At 37.0% G+C, this 24,129-nt stretch overlaps 1 protein-coding gene across 1 annotated transcript in view; it reads left to right on the plus strand.

The window, feature by feature from the left end:
* DCC (DCC netrin 1 receptor) overlaps positions 1-24,129 on the plus strand; it is a 1,168,069-nt gene that overhangs the window by 922,544 nt on the left and 221,396 nt on the right. Inside the window, exon 13 of the mRNA XM_060310806.1 lies at positions 20,997-21,138. Coding sequence (XP_060166789.1) covers positions 20,997-21,138 — 142 coding nt within the window. The remainder of the gene's footprint in view (positions 1-20,996; positions 21,139-24,129) is intronic.

A 24,129-nucleotide genomic window follows, 5' to 3' on the forward strand; every position in this document is an offset into this window, starting at 1 on the left:
TCTAAGAAGAAGATACAACAATAATAAATATATATATATGCACCCAACATAGGAGCCCCTCAGTAAATAAGGCAACTGCTAACAGCTATAAAAGAAGAAATCAACAGTAACACAAAACACTGGGGGACTTTAACACCTCACTTGCACATATGGACAGATCATCCAAAATGAAAATAAATAAAGAAACAGAAGCTTCAAATGACACAATAGACCAGATAGACTTAATTGATATTTATAGGACATTCCATCCAAAAACAGCAGATTACACTTTCTTCTCACGTGCGCAGGGAACATTCTCCAGGATAGATCACATCTTGGGTCACAAAACAAGCCTCAGTAAATTTAAGAAAATTGAAATCATATCAAGCATCTTTTCTGACGACAACACTATGAGATTAGAAATGAATTACAGGGAAGAAAACGTAAAAAACACAAACACATGGAGGCTAAACAATACGTTCCTAAATAACCAAGAGACCACTAAAGAAATCAAAGAGGAAATCAGAAAATACCTAGAGACAAATGAGAATGAAAACAAGACAATCCAAAAACCTATGGGATGCAACTAAACAGTTCTAAGAGGGAAGTTTATAGCTATACATGCCTACCTCAAGAAACAAGAAATATCTCAAATAAACAATCTAACCTTACATCTAAAGGAACTAGAGAAAAAAGAACAAACAAAACCCCAAGTTAGCAGAAGGAAAGAAATCATAAAAATCAGAGCAGAAATAAATGAATAGAAACAAAGAAAACAATAGCAAAGATCAATAAAACTAAAAGCTGGTTCTTTGAGAAGATAATCAAAGTTGATAAACCATTAGCCAGACTCCTCAAGAAAAAGAGGGAGAGGACTCAAATCAATAAAATTAGGAATGAAAAAGGAGAAGTTACAACAGACACCACAGAAATACAGTGCATCCTAAGAGACTGCTAGAAGTAACTCTATGCCAATAAAATGGACAACCTGGAAGAAATGGACAAATTCTTAGAAAGGTATAACCTTCCAAGTCTGAACCAGGAAGAAACAGAAAATATGAACAGACCAATCACAAGTAATGAAATTGAAACTGTGATTAAAAATCTTCCAACAAACAAAAGTCCAGTACCAGATGGCTTCACAGGTAAATTCTTTCAAACATTTAGAGAAGAGCTAACATCCATCCTTCTCAAACTCTTCCAAAAAATTACAGAGGAAGGAACACTCCGAAACTCATTCTATGAGGCCACCATCACCCTGATACCAAAACCAGACAAAGATACTACAAAAAAAGAAAATTACAGACCAATATCACTGATGAATATAGATGCAAAAATCCTCAACAAAATACTAGCAAACAGAATCCAAGAGCACATTAAAAGGATCATACACCATGATCAAGTGGGATTTATCCCAGGGATGCAAGGATTCTTCAATATATGCAAATCAATCAATGTGATACACCATATTAACAAATTGAAGGATGAAAACCATATGATCATCTCAATAGTTGCAGAAAAAGGTTTTTACCAAATTCAACACCCATTTATGATAAAAACTCTCCAGAAAGTGGAAATAGAGGGACCTACCTCAACATGATAAAGGCCATATATGACAAACCCATGGCAAACATCATTCTCAATGCTGGAAAACTGAAAGCATTTCCTCTAAGATCAGGAACAAGACAAGGAAGTCCACTCTCACCACTATTATTCAACATAGTTTTGGAAGTCCTAGCCACATCAATCAGAGAAGAAAAAGAAACAAAAGGAGTAAAAATTGGAAAAGAAGAAGTAAAACTGTCACTCTTTGCAGATGACATGATACTATACAAAGAGAATCCTAAAAATGCCACCAAAACTACTAGAGCTAATCAATGAATTTGGTAAAGTTTGGTAAAGTTTGGCTTCCCTGGTGGTGCAGTGGTTGAGAGTCCGCCTGCCGACGCAGGGGACATGGGTTCGTGCCCCGGTCTGGGAAGGTTCCACATGCCGCGGAGCGGCTGGGCCCGTGAGCCATGGCTGCTGAGCCTGCACGTCTGAAGCCTGTGCTCCACAGTGGGAGAGGCCACAACAGTGAGAGGCCCATGTATTGCAAAAAAAAAACCAGAATCAATATTGTGAAAATGACTATACTACCCAAAGCAATCTACAGATTCAGTGCAATCCCTATCAAATTACGAATGGCTTTTTTTACGGAACTAGAACAAAAACTCTTCAAATGTGTATGGAGACACAAAAGACCCCGAATAGCCAAAGCAGTCTTGAGGAAAAAAAATGGAGCTGGAGGAATCAGACTCCCTGACTTCAGACTATACTACAAAGCTGCAGTAATCAAGACAATATGGTACTGGCACAAAAACAGAAATATAGATCAATGGAACAGGATAGAAAGCCCAGAGATAAACCCACACACCTATGGTCAACTAATCTATGACAAAGGAGGCAAGGATATACAATGTAGAAAAGACAGTCTCTTCAATAAGTGGTGCTGGAAAAACTGGACAGCTAGATGTAAAAGAATGAAATTAGAACACTCCTTAGCACCATACACAAAAATAAACTCAAAATGGATTCGACACCTAAATGTAAGACTGGACACTGTAAAACTCTTAGAGGAAAACATAGGAAGAACACTCTTTGACATAAATCACAGCAAGATCTTTTTTGATCCACCTCCTAGAGTAATGGAAATAAAAACAAACTAATGGGACCTAATGAAACTTCAAAGCTTTTGCACAGCAAAGTAAACCATAAACAAGATGAAAAGACAACCCTCAGAATGGGAGAAGATATTTGCAAATGAATCAACAGACAAAGGATTAATCTCCAAAATATATAAACAGCTCATGCAGTTCAATATTAAAGAAACAAACAACCCAATCCAAAAATGGGCAGAAGACATAAATAGACATTTATGCAAAGAAGACATGCAGGTGGCCAAGAAGCACATGATAAGCTGCTCAACATCACTAATTATTAGAGAAATGCAAATCAAAACTACAATGAGGTATCAACTCACACCAGTTAGAATGGGCATCTTCAGAAAATCTACAAGCAGCAAATGCTGGAGAGGGTGTGGAGAAAAGGGAACCCTCTTGCACTATTGGTGGGTATGTAAATTGATACAGTCACTATGGAGAACAGTATGGAGGTTCCTTAAAACACTAAAAATAGAGTTACCATTTGATCCAGCAATCCCACTTCTGGGCATATACCTAGAGAAAACCTTAGTTCAAAAAGACACATGCACCCCAATGTTCATTGCAGCACTCTTTACAATAGCCAGGTCATGGAAGCCACCTAAATGCCCATCGACAGACAAATGGATAAAGAAGATGTGGTACATATATACAATGGAATATTACTCAGCCATAAAAAGGAACGAAACTGGGTCATTTGTTGAGATGTGGATGGATCTAGAGACTTTCATACAGAGTGAAGTAAGTCAGAAAGAGAAAAACAAATATCGTATATTAACACATGTATGTGGAACCTAAAAAAATGGTTCAGATGAACCAGTTTGCAGGGCAGAAGTTGAGACACAGCTGTAGAGAGCAAGCATATGGACACCAAGGGGGAAAGCCGCGGTGGGGTGGGGAGGATGGTGTGATGAATTGGGCGATTGGGATTGACAGGTATACACTGTTGTGTATAAAATTGATGACTAATAAGAACGTGCTGTATAAAAAAATTAATAAAATTAAATTTAAAAATTAAAAAAATAAAATAAAGTTGAAGCCATCACCACAATTAATTGTATTATTTTATCTCCCCTAAAAAAAATCTGTATACTTTAGCTGTTACCCCTCATTTTCTTCTTACACTGTCCCTCCATCAGCCAAAAAGAATCTCTAGTCTGCTTTCTGTCTCTACAGTTTCCCTGTTCTGCATATTTTGCATAAATGGAGCGATACACTGTGTCACCTTTCAAGTGTGACTTCTTTCAATTAGCATAATATTTTCAGTATTCATCCATGGTATAGCATGTATCAGTACTTCATTTCTTTTCATGGTCAAATAATATTCCATTGTATGGACATGCCACATTTTATTTATCCATTCATCAGATGGTGGGCATTTGAGTTGTTTCCACTGTCTTTCACTATTATGAATAATGCTGTTATGAACATTTGTATATAAGTTTTTGTGTGAATGTATGTGTTCGGTTCTCTTTGAGAATACCTAGGAAGAAATCACTGGGTCATATTTAATTCTATTTTTACTCTTTTGAGGCATTGATAGACTATTTTTCAAAGCAGCTGCACCAGTTTACGTTCTTCCCAGCAGTGTATGAAGGTTCTAATTCCTCCACATCCTTACAGTGTTGTTATTGTCTTTTTTTTGTTTTGTTCTTTTGTGTTTTTTTTTTTTGCGGTATGCGGGCCTCTCACTGTTGTGGCCTCTCCCGTTGCGGAGCCCAGGCTCCGGACGCGCAGGCTCAGCGGCCATGGCTCACGGGCCTAGCCGCTCCATGGCATGTGGGATCTTCCCGGACCGGGGCACAAACCCGTGTCCCCTGCATTGGCAGGCAGACTCTCAACCACTGCGCCACCAGGGAAGCCCTGTTGTTATTGTCTTTTGATCATAGCTATCCTGGTGATTGTGAAGTGGTGTCTTATACTATTCTATATATGTATTTGTTTGAATATTTTTATAATGAAGAGTTTCAAACAGAAGTAAATATCAGTCATTTGTATACTATTTCATTTATAGCAAAAATCATTGGAAAAAAGTTACTTTATCTCATGCCTCAATCAATTGTGTGAGGTCCTAAATCCTCAAAAAAATTTGTTGTAATATATGAAACTGTGCAGAATATATATTTTTTAATTTGGAAGAATTATTGGTTCTAATACTAGTACCTAATTTACTACAAACTTCTCGGAATACCAAAATTAAAACACATAGTAGTTTGCACACCAGCATGTTTTGCTACTATGGCCTAGTTTTAAGGTATTGTAGTTAAAGACTAATTTTCTCTCTTTTACAAAACTGTGTGAAACCATTTTTCAGGTTCACATTGTGCCTAAAAAAGAGAGCCTAATATCTCTTATGAGAATGTCTATTTACTAGACTGACATATTTGTGATAAAAGATCAAAAAACCTTTCCATTTCTAAAACATGCATATTTATAAAGCAGATTAGAAATGGGGCTGTATTGTTACCTAGGATCTCCTTTCTCATGCCTATTGTTCTGATGGACAATGGCTTATTCTGAACTACTTCCTCATCTTCCAGGAAAATGGTAGATTAATTACATTGAAATGATCATTGGTCAGCTTCTCTCCATGTTGTATAGCTTAAGGAAAATCCATTAACATTGTTTAAAATAAAAAATTTTTAGAAATATTTTACTGAATTTGTCTTAATCCCAATTCTAATAGACTAATTATTCTGGAATTGTTTTATCATTTTCTTTATAATCCAGTAGTACTCATGCAGACATCATTTTAACTAATCAGCCATAATGTAATGAGTACTTAAAATTGTAGCCAGCTACAGGTGCTGTTAATTGTTAATCAATTATACACATAATGATTGCATATCTAATTGAAATACTGATTGAAGTATTGACAGTTACCCATAATTTTTTTCAAAAGTAAACTACCTCTTACTGGTCTTAAATTGGAATGAGTTGTTGAGACTATGTTCTCAACAACTCTCTGAGTAGCTTCTCTGAACTTTAGTGGAAAATGGACCTGCTCTTTCTGCATGTATAAATAAAATTGGTGCAGTAGATCAGAATAGACCTGACTGGCTGTAGAATGAGTCAGTGCATTTTAATTGGTTTATTTGCATATTAACAGGAAACATTCTGCAGATGGTTCTGTGGGTCCTGAGTATCCGAATTTGGCAAATTTGGGGACCCTTATATAGGAATGTAGCAGTCATTAAACACTGATAGGATCCCTGTTTTGTCAGGAGGCTGTGGTCTATAGCACTGTCAACCTGCTGATCAGCCTTCACAGTAATTAATTAGCTCACATATTTATAGCAATTTGGTGGTTAGAATATCTACATGACAAAAAAGAGTTGACATTTATTCCTTTGGAAAAATGATTGTTGAAATTCTCAGAACAGTTTAAAGCATAGAAAGGAGAATTCTGTCTGTACCGTCATAACAAAACATTATCTCGTAGTTTCCAATCATTGAATCACGTGAATGGGAGGCAGCTTAGCCAGAGTAAGCGAAGTCTGGGTAAGATGATGTCATGATCCATCAGATAATGACCATTCTAATTTTAAGGCATAAACTCTAAATATAAAGCCAGAATTTATTTTCTGAAAAAGAGACCATAGTATGGTATGTCTGTTTAGCTTAGTAGATTTAGTAAGGCCAATCTATCAACATCATCATAGAATTTATCTCTGGAAAGGACCATGCTCTTCAAGGAAAATGTTTTAGGCGCATATGCCCTTGTGCACCAGGCCTGGAACACAGCAGCCAATCAGGATGTTTAATGAATAAATTGATATAATAATATATGTAAATAATAGTAAGATTTACTTTAGGCATTAATCCAAAGAGAATAGATCATTAACAATCCAAAAATAATTTTAATTTTTTAAATCAGCTCTCCTCATTATTCATATATCAGTGATGTTTCAGATGTAACAAGCACAGAAACCTCTTTTTTCTGCTGCCATAATTCACCGGTTAGGCTACCTAAGAATTTTCAAGTACAGAATGAGATAAGGAAAAGAAACTTGGAAAAAACACAACTTGGAAATTTTAACTCAAAGAGTTCTCTTTTTTAAAAAGTGAGAATGGTGTAGGCTATGTATTTGAGAAGAAGGGATCTGAAAATCCAAGCAAATGCTATTATTTATTGAAAGTAACAGAAGTGAAAAACATAAGGACTGCTATTATTCTATCTAGTGGTGTGGTGTGTCATTTATGAAAACATTGTGTATTTCATTGTTTTTAGTCTGGCAACTCTATTGACACCTGGACATTAATGGTTTGGGTGTAAACTGTAAATAGCAAATTATATTATTGACCTGTCTTCTGGTATTACCTGAAGACTGCAATTGAGAACAGTTCCACTTACTTCATCAGTTCCACTTACTTCAGCTGTTCATCAGAACAGTTCCACTTACTTCAGGAATATTTCTCAAACCTTCATTCCCAATAAGAAAGCACCACAGAACACCTGTGATTCTGGAGACAACCAGCTGTTAATGCGAGTTACGTGAATCTGACCTATAATCTCACCTGACATGTGGAACTCAAATATTTTCCCTTATTTCTCCAACACAATTAAAATATTTAGTCTCACTTCATTTTATAAGACATAAATAGCTATGTAAGTACTCTGTAATTACTGTACATTGTAACAAATGACCTCATAAGTACATTGTAATGTCCCATGTAATTACATGGTAAGTCATGTCTTTGAGATGACTGCTCTGAGATTGAAAGCCTGCTGGTTTCAGAGATTAATTACTTAGGGCCTAATTTGACAGTGTGCTTGAAGATATGCCTCTGTTAAATAGCTGCATCTGCATTTTAAAAAAAATGTTTCATACTAAGGTTTTATTCCCTTATTTAATATAGACTCAGCTGTTTATCCCTAAATATTGGACATGTCTAAACTTTGATATGTGTAAAAGCAAAAAACGCTTGTTCTATACAGGGTGAGACTGATTTGCAATCATATTTCTTCCATCATACATTAGATGGAAATTGTTTTTGTGACAAGAATTTTAAAGGTTCTGGTTTTATTACTCTAAAAATCATGGTGTTGTAAAAATTATGGTTTTTATTCTTTTATTGAGCAATGTATAACATTTAAACTAAGTTTCATTATTTCCAGACCAAGTTAGTATATCCTGATCATTTTAGCATGAGTGCATTATTGCAGTACCCTGAATTCCTACTGGTGATTCTTGATAAATGCACTTTATCTCATATGTGAAAGAATTTTCATAAGGCTCAAATCAGTACTTAAATTCTTATCTCTTTGCCTCAGGGTGCTTAAATATCTGGTGAAATCAATTATCCTGAAGTTACCTCATTCAACTTACTGCTCAAATAGTATCCTGGTTTCTATATTCTAAAACAAAAAAGGAATGGGAAATAAGTGAGCACTGTATTTTCTGCCTTAAGTTATATATTGGTCTATTTTCTTGTGCCTTTCAAGGGTATACTTTTGCAGATAACTCCCCTGATGTATTTGTGTTCTGGCTTTCAGAACTCTAGTTCCTGCATCAAGGCTATTTTATTGCTTTTAGTAGCTCTATTGAGTAGACATGAATAGTGTGAGAAAGGATTTAGCGATGTGAAAGAGTTAATGAGCCTCCCTAAACATCCAGCTCACTTCCAGGGAATGACTTAGGACTGGAGAATAAAGACTATTGATACTGACAAATTTTGAAATGTATTACTTGTAAGATCGCTTTATCATGAACTCTAGGGAACAATCAAATTGCTTTTTTGTAATGGAATTTTGTTGAAATGTGAATACTGCCTAGAAATTACATTCCCAGTTTCTAGGACCTAAGAGAATAGGCCTGGCTACTAGGGTATGCATAGCAAATTATCACATGAAAAAAATGCTATTTTAAATTCAGGAGTTCACAAAAAGAAGATGCTAGATACACAGCAATTCTACCTCTTTTTTTTTTTCTCTTCTTTTTCTGGACTCTATCTTACATTTGTGGGTGATTTGTTGGTTGGTTTAGGAGTATTTGGTTAATTTTATTCAGTTGGCCAAGAAAGCCTTGACCTACAGGAACGATTGATTTTTTCTTTATTTTGCTTTCAGAAATTGCGACCATACATAGTTACATACCTGAGAATCAACTCCAACAAGGGTTTGGTAATCAATGGAGAAAGCACTTTTTCTCTGGGCCACTCATCAGAATATGGTAAAATCAACATAAAGCAATCACCTTTTCACCACTGAATGGTTTTTGAGTGGCAAAGAAAGTTGTTTCCCAGGGAAATGTAATCTAGTTGCTGTGATCAGTTGAAGTGCTTTTGGAGATAACTCAGACTCATTGAGAACCATTCATTCATTTATTTGTTTTTATGTCTTCAATACCTAATCATGTTTCTCCAAAGTGACCTGATGAGTCAATTCTTTAAAAAATTGCTCAGTTTTCAATGCCCTTTTGTGTAATCCAAAACAGGTGTACATTCTACCACTACTATTGCTAGTAATAAGTATAATTATAAACTTAAAAATTTTTAAATGAGTAAAACTTTGAATTTTGCAGTGTTTTCAAGTTTCTAAGCCCTTTCTCATTGATAACCTCTCAACAACTAGGTGGTAGATGGGGAAGGTCCTCTGATATCAATTGGTGCAGTGAGGTAATAACTCCTAATGTCACTTAGCAAATTAGTGAAAAGCTGAGGGTGGAACAGGATACTTCCTATCATCCAGCTTGTAATATTTCTTGAATATCTTTTATTTGAAGAACACTATTCTCTCTTTCTCTAAACAGCAATTCAAAACTACATGCTAGACAGAACATCAAATAAGATTTTCTAAGCACTAGCTATGAGTTAAGGAGATCCCAGTATAGTTAGTTCCATGTACCTGTGCCTGATATTTGAGCTTTATTTAACATTTGGAGTCAAGTCTTAAAGAGAGGACCTGTGTTTATTGTACAGAATGGGCATGCAAGGTTGGGACCAGTGTTGAACTAGCCACACCTCTCAAAAAAAAACTCTCCAGGCCACTGTAAGCTATTGTCCACTCTTCTAATAGAACTCTAAGCCTCCTATTTAAATAACTGAAGAAATATTTTTTAAAAGCTACTTTGCAAGTATGAAAAATACTAGCCTACCAGACTGCTACATTGTCAGTATACATGGGCTACCCTTTGTCTCCTTAGACAGTGATGGATTGGGGATCTCACAGTGAAGATTTGGAAACATATTTGACCTTAATTTACTGGTTCAAGGCCCCTGTGCTTCTAAAGTGAAGTAGGTTAAGTAAGTCATAAGCTTCCCCTTTCTTCCTTGGGCTTGTGAAAGTTGAGCTCTCAGAATTTGATGAAAGGAGTAAAGTGGTGGCATGTCAGTTTCCCAGCATCAATTTAAATATAGCCCAGTTTACCTTAGCTAAGAAATATAAAAATGGAACTTATACGAAATGGAGCATTTTCCAGATGACCTTTCTCATAGTTTGTGAATGTGCCCATTATATACCCCTGAAGAAGACAGGTCTGTGGGATGAATGGGTATGGCAGTAAGGGCCAGTGTCAGGAGGGTTGTGTCCCTAAACAGGAGTAAGTAAGGTGATGAGGGATGTTCCTTCAGGAAGACTGGTCACAGTATCCAGAGAAACAGAAAGGTAGATGACAGTTGTCCCTGATGGGTGGTGTCAGAAATGGCTGATGACGCACTTCAGCTGGTGAATCACAAGGCCAGTGGGTTTGGGCAGTTGAGAGTATGAAAGCAGATAACATGCCTAGATTCAGAGAGGCAAGTAAACATTGTCAGGAAAGTCCGCCAACCTCTGACAGATTCACAAAGGAGACACTCTCCGCTGGAGGACTCAGTCTAGGATGCCTTGGAGGTCTTGGATGAACCAAGCAGATTAACAAGGCAAAGGAACACTCACAAAAAAGCATGGCAACATCCCCACCAGATAAACCTGGTTACTAAAACTGGGACCCAAGTCAAAGTGAATTTGCAGTATTTTATTTGAAGTTGAGCAACCTGAGAAATGTGTCCCCGTGTGGCTTAGCATATTACATAATCAGGGACAGGAACTTTCCAAAGTAGTTCAAGTAGAGCTTAATTTCAAGATAGCAGTCCCACTGGTACTAGCTGTGAGGAGTAGAAGCCACCAGGGCAGAGATAAAGGGTAGACTATTTTACAACTAAATAAACCTATTGATGAAAAAGTGTTTGTATTATTTCAGCATCATTATATAAGATCACAACAGGTTAGCTTTCCTTTTTCAATAAAACAAAGCAATGTTCTTGCCTGAATTTAAGACATGTTCATAAAATTTTACTTAAAATCAAGTAGTACTCAATTTGTATATAACCATACTTTTATTATTGCACAGATATTAAACTTAAACTTTATGTGGTACTGGCAGACTTCACTCTGGAAATGTGTCACACAAAGTATTTTCTTAATGGCTTTAGGTCATTTTGGATAACAGTTGCCTACATGAACTCAAGAATGTCAATTATAGTATGCTACCCAAATTTCTAACTTTGCTTATCACAAGAGATGGAGTTTTTATGATAGTAAAGTAAAAACATGTCAGGTCTGCAAGAATAGTATATAATTGCAGGAAAAAAAAAATTATGCACCTTTGTAATACCTTATTGACATTTTATCAAATCCATACTTGGTTAGAGCCATCAAGTATATAGTTTACAAAAAAAAAGCAAAACTTTTTGTGGAAATTGTTCACACAATTATGTACATAATAGAGCTTAAAATACTGTTTTATTAATTAATTTCTATTCCAGTTTGAAACTCAGTTAGACATTTTCAGCATTGATTGAAATATTCACCAAGTATTTGGGTACATATCAAAGGTTAAATATTAAATGTTATTATATAATTTTGATATTACTAAGATATGATTTACTCTAAACAATAAAATTAGAAAAATGCCTTTCACAGTATTATCTAGAATATTATCAATATGGATAGCCTTTGTTTCTGCATCCTCAGTGAATTATCATTATTGATGGTACCAGCAGGTCCAGTGAACTCTTTTTGAAAGTAGATTGTTTTTCAGACAACTTTATCACAGTAAATGCATTATCATCTACCAAGTTGCTTATGCCAGAAACCTAGGAGTCATTCTTGATGACTTTTCCTCCTTTACACTTGACAGTCAATAAATCACCAAGTGCTGTCAAGTCTACCTCCAAAAATAGATATTGCTTCTCTTCACTTTTCTGCCTTCCTTTAGTCTCCACCCTTTTCCAAGGTCTCTACCACCCACACCTAAAGGTTCTATTGGCTACAACAAGAAATTTGACTAATATTTTACAGAGTAAATTTCTCAATAAATATTCATGGAAGAAAAGGAGTTTAAAAAGTGTTGCTAGGTAATTTATCACTCTCAGTGCCCCTTTTGATTTCCAGAAGAAAAATTGTTGAGTCAGCACACAAATAAGTAGTCCACATTCTAAACATTGTTACTGTACATGGTATTTCTTGATTCTCCTTCCTACCCTTGTTTCCTTTTGCCTTTCTTTATTCTCTGCTTCTTTATCTCTAAATCTCTTGCTCTCTTGCCCTCTCTTTTTCTTTTCCTCTTTCCTCCCTTAAAGTATTGATATTTACAATTTACTGCATGATTATTGTGCACCAGCACTCTGATGGAACTTCTAAGCGTGTTCACACTGACTTTCATAATCTGTACCACGAGCCTTTGAGGTTGGCCCTGTTATTAGTTCATAATGCGTATGAGAAAACTTGGGCTCAGAGAGCTTTAGTGGCTCATTCACTGATAAGGACGGTGACTGACATGGGTGTGAGCAGTGTGACACTGGAGGCATGAGGATCAATTACTTAGCTACGGCTGTATTCTGGGCGATGGTAAATTATGTTCTGAATTAGGGCAGTGGCAGAGGGAATGTAAATAAGGGGATGCGTGGGGGACACAATGAAAACAGGTTTTTTAGAAGTGCTGATGGGCTCTTTTTATTTATTTATTTATTTATTTTTTGTGGTACGCGGGCCTCTCACTGTTGTGGCCTCTCCCGTTGCAGAGCACGGGCTCTGGACGCGCAGGCTCAGCGGCCGTGGCTCACGGGCCCAGCCGCTCCGCGGCATGTGGGATCCTCCCGGACCGGGGCACGAACCCGTGTCCCCTGCATCGGCAGGCGGACTCTCAACCACTGCGCCACCAGGGAAGCCCCTGCTGGGCTCCTTTTAATAAAATCTGTAGAGCCTCATGAGTACTGAAAGCATATTTCATTCTTCAAGGAAGTTCACATGAGATTCAACAAGTTCCCATAAATACAGAAGAGAAATAAGGGGCAGAGTCTAAAACTGACTTTCAGTTAAGTGTCAGGATCCTTAGATTTCTGCTGTGTTTCAACCAAGGTGTTCTTATTTGCTGCAAGGATCTTCCTTCAAAAGGTGCCCTCCAATTCCCTTCTATGGGAATGCTCTCTAGATAAAACCGCTGGGGGAAAAAAAAAAGGCTTTCTCCCAGGGCATTAAATCTATTAAAAAGGTAGATGGTAGACTGCCAGGAGATTCTGAGACCACAGCTTTGCTGAAGGCACTCCAATATAATGCTCAAAAGCTCTGGGTTTGGATTTAATATAGAACAGAGTTCAAATCCTGGCTTTGTCACGCTTTACTTATAAGACCTTAGGCAGGCTTCTTAATCTCTTATGTAAAACAAGAGTAACGGTACTTTACTCTCAAAAATTATAATGCATTATCAGCTGCTTAGTGATTGTATGGTGTCAAAATATATGTCCTCAACCAATATGACTCCTCAAAACTCTAAAAGATATTCATTATCAGCTCAAATCTAGACTGTATCCTGGTGATTAAGGCCTTATTCCAAACTTGTCACTTAGACCTTTCAAAGCCTCAGCAGAAATTCTTGCTTTGTGGCCTTTTTATCATCCTTGATGTATCACACGCATTTCCAAGAAATAGAGCTCTTGATCCGTCTCTGCTCTTAGCCAGGCCCACCTTGAGGCCAGACTCCTTGTCCAACCTTCACCAGACTGGGCTTCTCAAGAACGGTCAATTTGTCTTATCCATCACTGTATACCCACCCTTGTACAGTGTCCTTCATGAAATAGGCATTTGATGACTGAAATCTTGTATTAACTTTGGTTTACAATGTGTCTTTTTGTTGTTCACCCACTAAGCAGATCCTCAATAAATACTCAATTGGGGGGAAAAAAATTAAAAAAAGACTCTCTACTACAGTAACTGAATGTATTAAGAGGGGCTGGTCTTCCCCTGCAATTCACCCTAGAGAGAATAAGGCAAGATGTAAGTGTGTAATGTGATATGTGGAACTGAAAACTGAAGTTTATGAAACGTGGCTTCTGAAAATAAAAGTGAGGATGGGGTAGTGAGCTTATTAATGTTTTCTTCGGTTTTCTTAGTTACTATTTATGCACATCTAGAGTGAAGGAAGAATTAAGGACTGGATTAATGTAGCCCATGAGAAGGATGATACCACATCACCAAATTGGATAGGGTTATCTCAGACAGTTAGGAAATAATGGCCAACGAGATCCTTTCTCAATAAACCTAACTGCTCTTCACCATGCTTATTTTTAAACAAACTCATTTTTGTGGTAACCAAAGAGGGGATGGAGGGATTTGGAGAAGTTAAGTTTTGCAGTTCTTGTTTTCTACCAAATCTGAAAAAAAAATGAAATTAATCCTTGATTCAAGATAAAACACTGCAACACTGGAAAAGTGCAGACTCTCAAGTAATGAAAGGGCCAAAAGTCAAGTCACAGCTACTAGAATTGATTTTTAAAAAGTCAAGGACACGTGTTAAGTACTTTTAATAAAAATCATTACCAGGCTTGCCCATGAAGACTAGGTTGAGACAGCTTTAGGTGGCTTGGTGAGGGGATGGGCAGTAGAATCTGAGCCACTGAGCACTGACAATATAAGTTTCATAGAGAAAATAAGATACATTATACCACTGAATAAGAAAAAGTTACTGAACACTTTCATTTAATTTCAAAGTACAATATAATTTGGGACATCCTGCCATATCATCTGCAGAAGAACCTGCACAGAACCTATTTGATCTTTGCAATCTGCTTCTGATTGCTTGAAATCAATGAGAAAGCATAAAAGATGCTAATAAATTTAGCTGCTACCCACATACAGAGATGAATAAAAATGATGACATTACTTCCAAAGATGAATAATAACCATTGAGGGGTTTACCTCCAGGCATGCAGAGCATATACCTGATTCTATTCATTTATTGCTGCCAGGCATTGATATTAAGGTATTGGTCATGTGGGAATAATTGATGCAATCACTGGAAGTCCTCATATATGATAAAGAAAAATTATTAGCTGTCAAAAACTAAGTATTCATGTAATCATTAATACATTTAAAATCTCCAGGCTTATCAAGTGATTTACAATCATTTGGTAGAAATACTAAGCACAATTATTCTCCCATTTTCAATATGTGCATTGAGATTGAGACATGAGAGGTCACTCAGCAAAGTTATAGCAAAGCATTAACTCATAAGGTTTTGCCTCTTGGTCTAAGACCTTCATTTTTCTTAAAATTTTCTGTTTAAATTTAAATTTGTCTTTAAAAAAACAAGCTTGCAGTCCTTAGAAAATGACCCTTCTTGATTTGCCAAGGGCTACTAGAGGGAAGGCCTATTGGATGTATTAAAAACTAATTACTTGGGCTTCCCTGGTGGTGCAGTGGTTGAGAGTCCACCTGCCGATGCAGGGGACATGGGTTCGTGCCCCGGTCCGGGAAGATCCCACATGCCGCGGAGCGGTTGGGCCCGTGAGCCATGGCCGCTGAGCCTGCGCGTCCAGAGCCTGTGCGTCTGGAGCCTGTGCTCCACAACGGGAGAGGCCACGACAGTGAGAGGCCCGCGTAGCGCAAAAAAAAAAACAACCAATTACTTAAATTCAGTTCAAAGAATATTTTTTTTTTTTTTTTTTTTTTTGGCGGTACGCGGGCCTCTCACTGTCGTGGCCTCTCCCGTTGCGGAGCACAGGCTCCGGAGGCGCAGGCTCAGCGGCCATGGCTCACGGGCCCAGCCGCTCCGCGGCATGTGGGATCCTCCCGGACCGGGGCGCGAACCCGCGTCCCCTGCATCGGCAGGCGGACTCTCAACCACTGCGCCACCAGGGAAGCCCCTAAAGAATATTTTGATAGGAGAATTTAGGTGAACAGAATTTCCAAGTAGTTGCTCTATGATTATTTATTTTCGTATGAAATAATAAAAAGGACATCAGACTCAGCAGTCTGATAATCGCCCTGTGATGACACAAGGTGACTTCTGCCTGTTCATTTAACTCTGTGCCTCAGTTACCTCCTTTATAAAATTGTAAAATGGTGAAAATATCAGCCATGACTATCTTGAAGCATTGAAAACTAAAAATAAGATGTGTAGGGGAGTATAAATATAAGGTAGTCGTTCAATCTGGTTTTCTTTACTAGTGTCTAAACACTTAAGAGCAAAGAACACATCCACGCATGTGCATGTATGTGCACGTGTGGAGGAGGGAGATGAGGTGTATGTATGTGTGCGTGCATGTGGGTGCATGCATATTTAAGGCTGTGTGTTCTTTGGGTGCCGAGTACAGTGTATTGTTATTTTATTCATTAGTTTGTCTCTCTTAAATGAGCACATTGATCTAACCATGTGTTTCCTTAGCATGGCCTAAAAATACTGATTTTTTTTTCCATCTGCCTTTTCATTACGTTGTCCTACGTGTCCCATTTACTGTAGCCACTGCGCAATTACTTGACCTTTACTTAAAGAGGCTCCACACTGTCATGACACCTTGAACTTGCTCTTGATATTTACTCTGTCTTAAATATCTTATTTATCCCCTCCTTGAAGTCCTATTCACACTTGAAGGATGGTCTCCTTGTCAAATCTTTTTTGACCACATGACACAGAATTAATCTCTCCCTCTATTATATTTCCACTGTATCTTCTGGGATTATCTATTCTAGCATTTAGCAGTTTGTTTTCATTATGAGTTTACATCTCTGTTTCCTCAGCCAGAATGAATGTACTATCATGATTCATTTGAGTGTTTCCATAGTCCCAAAGACAGTGCTTGCAACACAGCAGAGATATAGTTAATATATTTTGAATGAATAATAACTGAATGAATTAGACTCTCAGCCTTTGGAACTCCCATGAGAAGCAACATTAAGTAGGAAAGAACGCCAGCTTCAAACTGGAATTATCTCAGTTCATGTCCTGCCTCTATCACTTACTGCCACATGGTTTCAAGTTACTTAACCATTCTATGTCCCCATTGACATGATTGTACAAAGGGCATAAAGACAGACTTAACTCACTGCGTCACTGTGAGGGTAAAATCATAGCTCACATAGATATGTGCGGTGCCTAGACCATTTCCAGGTCTAGAGTCAATGCAAAAAAAAGCGTTAACAAGTATTAATAAGAGTGGTACTTAGCTTCTCACATTTAAAGGACAATGGGGGTGAAGTAAATGATCCCAGTAGTGCCATACTCTTTCAAGTATATTCTAACAACTTAAATAATCAGATTAATTTTATTTAGCTAAGTTCCTCTGAAATTATTAAACTATGTTTATTATATAATTATATTTGATCCTTATTATTTGTAGAGTCTATATGTGCAAATTCACCTACCTGCTAAAATTTATTTGTGTCCCAAAATCAATACCCACAGTATCTTTACAGTCATTTGCAGACTTGTGCACATGTGGAACAGTGAAAACTTTGAGTCTCCAGGAGCACATGTTTGCAGCTGAGGCTGAACAAGGAGATGCTCTGTTTTCTTGTTTCAGTTCTCATATTGTAACTAAGTGTCCCTTTTGTGGTCAAATAAATGTGGTCAAATAAATAAATAAAATACCACATTTTTTGCCCTCCCCCCCCCTTTTTTTTTGCTTTCTGTTGGCGATTTTGCTGTTTAAAATGGTTCCCAAGTGTAGAGCTCAAGCGTTGTCTCGTGTTCCTAAGTGCAAAAAAACTGTGATGTACCTTAAGGAGAAATACATATATTAAATAAAGTCCATTCAGACATGCATTATAGTACGGTTGGCCATGAGTTCAATGTTAATGAATCCACAATGATATTAAGTAAGGTGCCTTTAAACAGGAACATGTATGAAACAAGGTGATGTATTGATGAGTTTACAAAAATGTTGTGACCAAAGTCTCACAAGAACCTAAACCTGTATTTTCCCTGGGAACAATATTACAATACTCCCAAATTCAGTGTTTGCAGTACCTTTACAGAAAATAACTACTGCAAATTATGAGAATTGACTAGAGTTGGCATGTCCTTTGAAATGTTTTAAAATGCTGAGCAAATAACTGTGCCTTTAGATGATTTCTTAAATCCTTTTACAGAAATTTAATCATTTGTAGAGCTAGCTAATTTGTAGCAGATCTGGAAGAAGGGTTTCAAAACCCGGTCTCCCTGGAGAACATTGCTCTGCCTCTGCTATACCCACATAATTGAAACAATGTCATAGTGGCCTTGGGTTGTGGGCTAAGAGCTCAGAAGTCCATTCCTTGACACTGTGTTCAGCCTCTTTCTGACAGTCATTTATTTCTCAACTGTTCTCAAAAGAACAACTCTGTGTGTTTATTTTTAAAAAATGAATGTAAAATTTCATCAAAGTATTATTATTCATATATATATATATATATATATTTTTTTTTTTTTTTGGCTGTACGTGGGCCTCTCACTGCTGTGGCCTCTCCCGTTGCAGAGCACAGGCTCCGGACGCGCAGGCTCAGCGGCCATGGCTCACGGGCCCAGCCGCTCCGCGACATGTGGGATCTTCCCGGACCGGCGCACGAACCCGTGTCCCCTGCATCAGCAGGCGGACCCTCAACCACTGCGCCACCAGGGAAGCCCTCATTGCCTATTTTAAAGCCCTCAATCACATTCTGAAGTACTGGGGATTAGGATATCAATATATGAATTTGGGGTTTTGGAGGGCAGGGGGCAAAATTCAGCCCATAGCAATGTGTCTTGACAATTGTATCCACCCATGTGACAGACATGAACTAAGATGCAGTTTTATTACCCAAAAAGTCTCTTTGTACCCATATCCAATCAATCCTCCAGTGAAGTTGCCATAGGCAACTACTTTTCTGATTTGTATTACTGTAGATTAGTTGAATCTATTCTTGAATTTCTCATATCAATGGAATTATGCAGTATGTACTTTTTTGAGTCTGGTGTCTTGTCAAATCCAATCTTACATCTTATTGCTATTTTCCTCACTATCTTCCGAGAATTCCGTATTTCTCTTTCTGATTTGGATCTCTGTTGGATTTCAAATCTTTTTCTTCCTTAGTTTGCACTCTCATTTTCCTTGCGCATACCGTCATTAACCTCCTGATAAAGGGTACACAGATGGATATCTTTGAGGCCACTCGTATCTGAAATATCCCTATACTGATACTTATGCAAGTGTATGTTCTTATGCTTGTGTTATAGTTTCCTCATACATCATAATTTATTTGGCTTGACATGGAATTCTAGGTTTAAATGTTTTCAAACATTAAATGTTTTTGAGAAATCTGATGTTATTCTTATTCCCGATTATGTTTTATGTACCCCTTTTCTTCTTTTTTTTTTTCTTCATTCTGGAAGCTTTTGGATCGTCCCTCCCCCATGAGGCTCTAGTGTTTCACATAATATGCTTTAATGTGGTTCTTTTCATTTATTATGTTAGATATTCCATCATCCCTTTCAGAATGGGCTCTCAAGTCTTCCAGTTCTGCAAAGTTTTTATTGGGGAGGAGGATTTTTTTGTTTTTTGTTTTGATTTGTTTTGTTTTTTCTAATTTATTGTCTTTTATTTTTCCTGTTCCTTCATTCTCTCATCTTACTATTTGGGTGTCAAAAATTATGGACTAAACCTCTGATTTCTTATCTTTTCTCTCCAATTTCCTTTGATTACCTTTTTTCCCCCAATGAATTTTGGAAGGTGTCTATTAATTTATCTTCGAATCTATCTATTGAATATTTAATTTGTGCAACCAAATTATACATGTCATAAGCTTTTTCAAAATCTTTTGTTTTTCTTGTGTTTTATACTATTTATGGATGCAGTAGCTTCTCTTTGATTATTAGGGTATTAATGACAGTTCTTTGGATCCTTTATCCTTACACTAATGCTGTTTCCTTCAAGTGCCATTATGCTCTTATGTGTTTTTCTCTCTGTATGTTATGGCGAAGGCTTTGTTTTCAATGTCTGATGGTCTTAAATTACCAGTTTACATAAAAATGCAGTACTAAAAAGGTGATTATGAAGTGCAAACTCTAGTGCATGAGTGGAGGTTATAAAGTGGTCTCCTCACGGTTGGGGAATTGATCAGGAACCTATCTGTTCTTTTCTCTTATTCTTTTAAATTTTGTCTAGAGAACAATTATCTGATATTCTGGCTGGGAAGTGTACACCTGGTTGCCATTGCTCTGGGTATCAGATGAAGGAAGAAGACTTGAGTGTCTTATGTCATTGACTTAACAACCCTTGCCCTCATCTCTATTCTCTCCTGTGCCTGGTGTCCCTGAATCTGTGGCTTCTGTTTCAATATCCCTGGAGAATGAAGCTTCCAGCTACTCCAAGATCAGGGAGTGTTAGCAGACTGGTTTTGCAGAATGTGATAGGACTTTCAATCCATCTTCTGTCTCAGAAACATAACTGTCCTGCTTTGTAAGGTATTTAGGAAGTAACAGTTTCTAGTCTTGCCTGAATTTGGTCCTGCCAATCACCTTGTTTTCATTAATATCTCTTAAGGAGGTACTTAGGTTTCATCTCTCTCCTTTGGCTCAGTCACACTTTTCCTCATTTGCACCTTCAAAAAATTTGTTAACCTCTCTCATTCACTAGAGTCCTATTAATCTATTCCTTATAGGTTTATACCATTTAGAATATTTTACTGTCATTTTAGTGACATTTACGAAGGAGAGATGATAATGCATGTAATCAACCAAATGAATTGTGTAAATTTGTCAAAATCAGACATATAGTTGTAAGAATGGATTTAATTTGGTTCTAAGGGGTAATCCCTAACACTTCTTGCATCTCTGCCTTATTTGCACTTATGTTTGTGTCAATTCTTTTTTTTTTTTTTACATCTTTATTGGAGTATAATTGCTTTACAATGGTGTGTTAGTTTCTGCTTTATAACAAAGTGAATCAGTTATACATATACATATGTTCCCATATCTCTTCCCTCTTGCGTCTCCCTCCCTCCCACCCTCCCTATCCCACCCCTCTAGGTGGTCACAATTCTTTGACCCTATCCTGTTGTCCTTCCTTTCTCCAATCTTTTAATTTACGTCTATTATTTTACAGAGTATCAAAGTAAGCTGGCTGCCTCCTCCACCAGGAACACAAAATGGATTTATTACCGGCTATAAAATTCGACACAGAAAGACAACCCGCAGGGGTGAGGTGGAAACCCTGGAGCCAAACAACCTCTGGTACCTGTTCACAGGTCAGTGTTCACGTGATGGGGTCTTGGAAGGTTTTGATGAATTAAATGCCTCAGCATCAAAATATTTTTTGCTGGTAAACAACTTAACCATTTTTTTCCTGTTAAATGGCATGTGCTGGTCTGAACGAGAATAACCTTTACATTTTTAACTTGATATTCCCTGTAATGCTTTCACTACGTATTTTGCTTCTGAATCATCATCTTAATAAACATATCATTGAATTTTTATCCATATTAGTTTCTTAGTATTATTGGTTCAACAACTTCTGTTGTCAAATAATTTTTAACTGTTTAATAACTTTTTTTTTTTTTTTTTTTTTTTGTGGTACACGGGCCTCTCACTGTTGTGGCCTCTCCCGATGCGGAGCACAGGCTCCAGACGCGCAGGCTCAGCGGCCACGGCTCACGGGCCCAGCCGCTCCGCGGCATGTGGGATCTTCCCAGAGCGGGGCGTGGACTCACGTCCCCTGCATCGGCAGGCGGACTCTCAACCACTGCGCCACCAGGGAAGCCCTGTTTAATAACATTTAAAAGTCGTGTAATCAAATGGTTCCAAGTTTAAGTCATTTTGAGCCTTGTTCCCTCAAACTCCAGGAGTGAGAATGAAGTTAGAAAATGGAGAGAGGGGTAGTTTGGGTAATAAAGAGAACAAGTCTACTTTCCATAAATAAAAAAGTAAATTCACTTACATAGCAATGTTGGTGAAACTCATAGTGGGTCAAAATTCTCTCTGAAAACTGGACCCAGTTTCCATGTAGTACTTAGATATATTTTTTTTATTTTATAAGATTAATAATCATATATTTCCTTTAACTATTGGAACCATTAATACATGTCAGTCCAGTTCCTGGAAAACAGAGACTGAGTCAGGCTTTCAAGTTAATGCATTTGGGGTGCAAGCCCAGGAAAGCAAGAGTGAGGGAACAAGGAAAATGAGCCAGGGAGGAAAATAAATCAAATAATGATGACGTATTATTGAGCTGGACCCAAGTTTAGAACAAACCCACAGCTTGCTTGGCCTTGGTAGGGTATCACTAGAGAAGCTAATTTAACTGCTGTGGCCCACAGAGGATGGCTGGATAGGAAGCGTGAGCAGTTCCTCTCTTGTCTATCATTGGTCAAAGTAAGCCCACCAATAGGTTGTTAACTGTTTTGTACCTCCTGCCGGCCCCCTGGGAAGCCGGCACTTCTGGTAAATGTACAAACATGGAATTCTCTCCTTTTCCTCAGCACTTTATGTGGTGATGGCTTGGTCTAGGGTGGAAGCGGCACTTGGGGCTGTGTAGTACCAAAGAGAGCATGAACTAAGGGTTTGGAAAGCAAAGCATATAGCAGTGGCTCATGGCAAAAACTGGCGGGTCAAGTTGAACGTATGTGTCACGGCACATAAACTGGCTGCATGACAACATGCAAATTAAAAATCATAACTTACAGAAAATGGATAACTATCATCGCAGATGAGAATAAAGGAAAGTAACTCCTTATTTATTCCTTTCTCTGTATGAGGTACTCAGTAAATTTCCATCTGAAATCATAAAACACACACAATTTAAGCTACTTGCTCAGCCTACAATATGAGACTTGATAGAAAGCTGGTTTTTCCCTTTAGGTTTTGCCTCTTATGCCTATAAAATGTTAATGTGATTGTGAGAGTGCTTCCAAAATAGATTACCAAAAAATTACATTACTTGTTTTATATCTGGACAGAATCTCCTAGGAAGGTATTATTAAGTCTAAGCGGAACTTATGGCACTCTACCATTCCATTTAAAAAGCTTAAGGAAAGCCAAGATCCTGTCTTTTTCCTGGATAAAATGATGGGAAGAAGGTAAATATATTGAAGTGAGGCATGTTTGCTCACTGGAATATTTGGTACAACATGTACATAGTTTACTTTAAAATAAATCACCAAAATTGAAAAATCCTGCTTTAAAAATTTTAGTATAATTCCTAAGAGTTAATATTTGAATAGAAGAAGAGGCTCTAAGAATAATTTAATCCAAACCTTGTATTTTAATAGATATTGGCATTTGAAGCCCTGAAACTTTTTTTAATCATTGCTTTTCCTTCTCAAATGAAAAATATAAAATAAACTTCTTTTTTATAAAATAATTAAAATATGAGCATTCCAATAGAAAAACTAAGGACTGGATATTCAATTTACAGAACTATAAATAGCCAACAAGTGTAATAAAATGTTCAATCTCATTAGCAGAGAAATGCAAATTAAAACAAAATTGAGTTAGCATTTTCCTTTGATTAAAGTAATAAAGATAAAAATGAATGATGATACACTGTTTTGGAAAGTGTACAAAAGAAACATGAACTCTCATATACTACTTGTGGGACAGAAAGCTTCTAGAATCTTTCTGGAAAGCAATGTGGAGATTTCTGTTATATACAGATGTATGTGTGTGTATGTGTGTGTATTCATAAATGTATGAGTCAAGTTTCCAACTTCTAGGAGTTTGTTCCAATTCGGCAGACATATTTTTTTGCAAAGTTTTGAACTAAAAACATGTTCATTGCACCGTTACTTTAATAGCAAATAACAAGAAAAAAAATGACCCTAAGTATCTAACTGTAGGCAGTTAACTAGAAAATTCAGACACAATCATATCAAGGAATACTGTATATCTATTGAGAATACTGTAATGTAAACATGTTAAATTACATGTTAAATATTTAAAGCATGTTAAGTGAATAACTCAGTTTTAAATCAGTATTAAGCATGAGTCCATATTTATAAACCAAAAAATCCGTAAGAAAATATTTAGAATAATATGTTCTAAATATCAAAATATTAATAGTGATTATTGCTTACTTTTGTAACAATAAAATATGCATTTAACTGCATATGTACAGTGAAAAACAAATAAAATGTCAAGACTCTGATGTTATAACTTTTGATTACCAAAATTGAAGATTTCCTACCACTGACTTTAACTGTATGCCCATTGAACAACTAAGAAGGGACTGGTCAAGAAAATAA

The sequence above is a fragment of the Globicephala melas genome, chromosome 13, assembly GCF_963455315.2.
Source record: "Globicephala melas chromosome 13, mGloMel1.2, whole genome shotgun sequence".
NCBI classification, from domain to species: Eukaryota; Metazoa; Chordata; class Mammalia; order Artiodactyla; family Delphinidae; genus Globicephala; species Globicephala melas.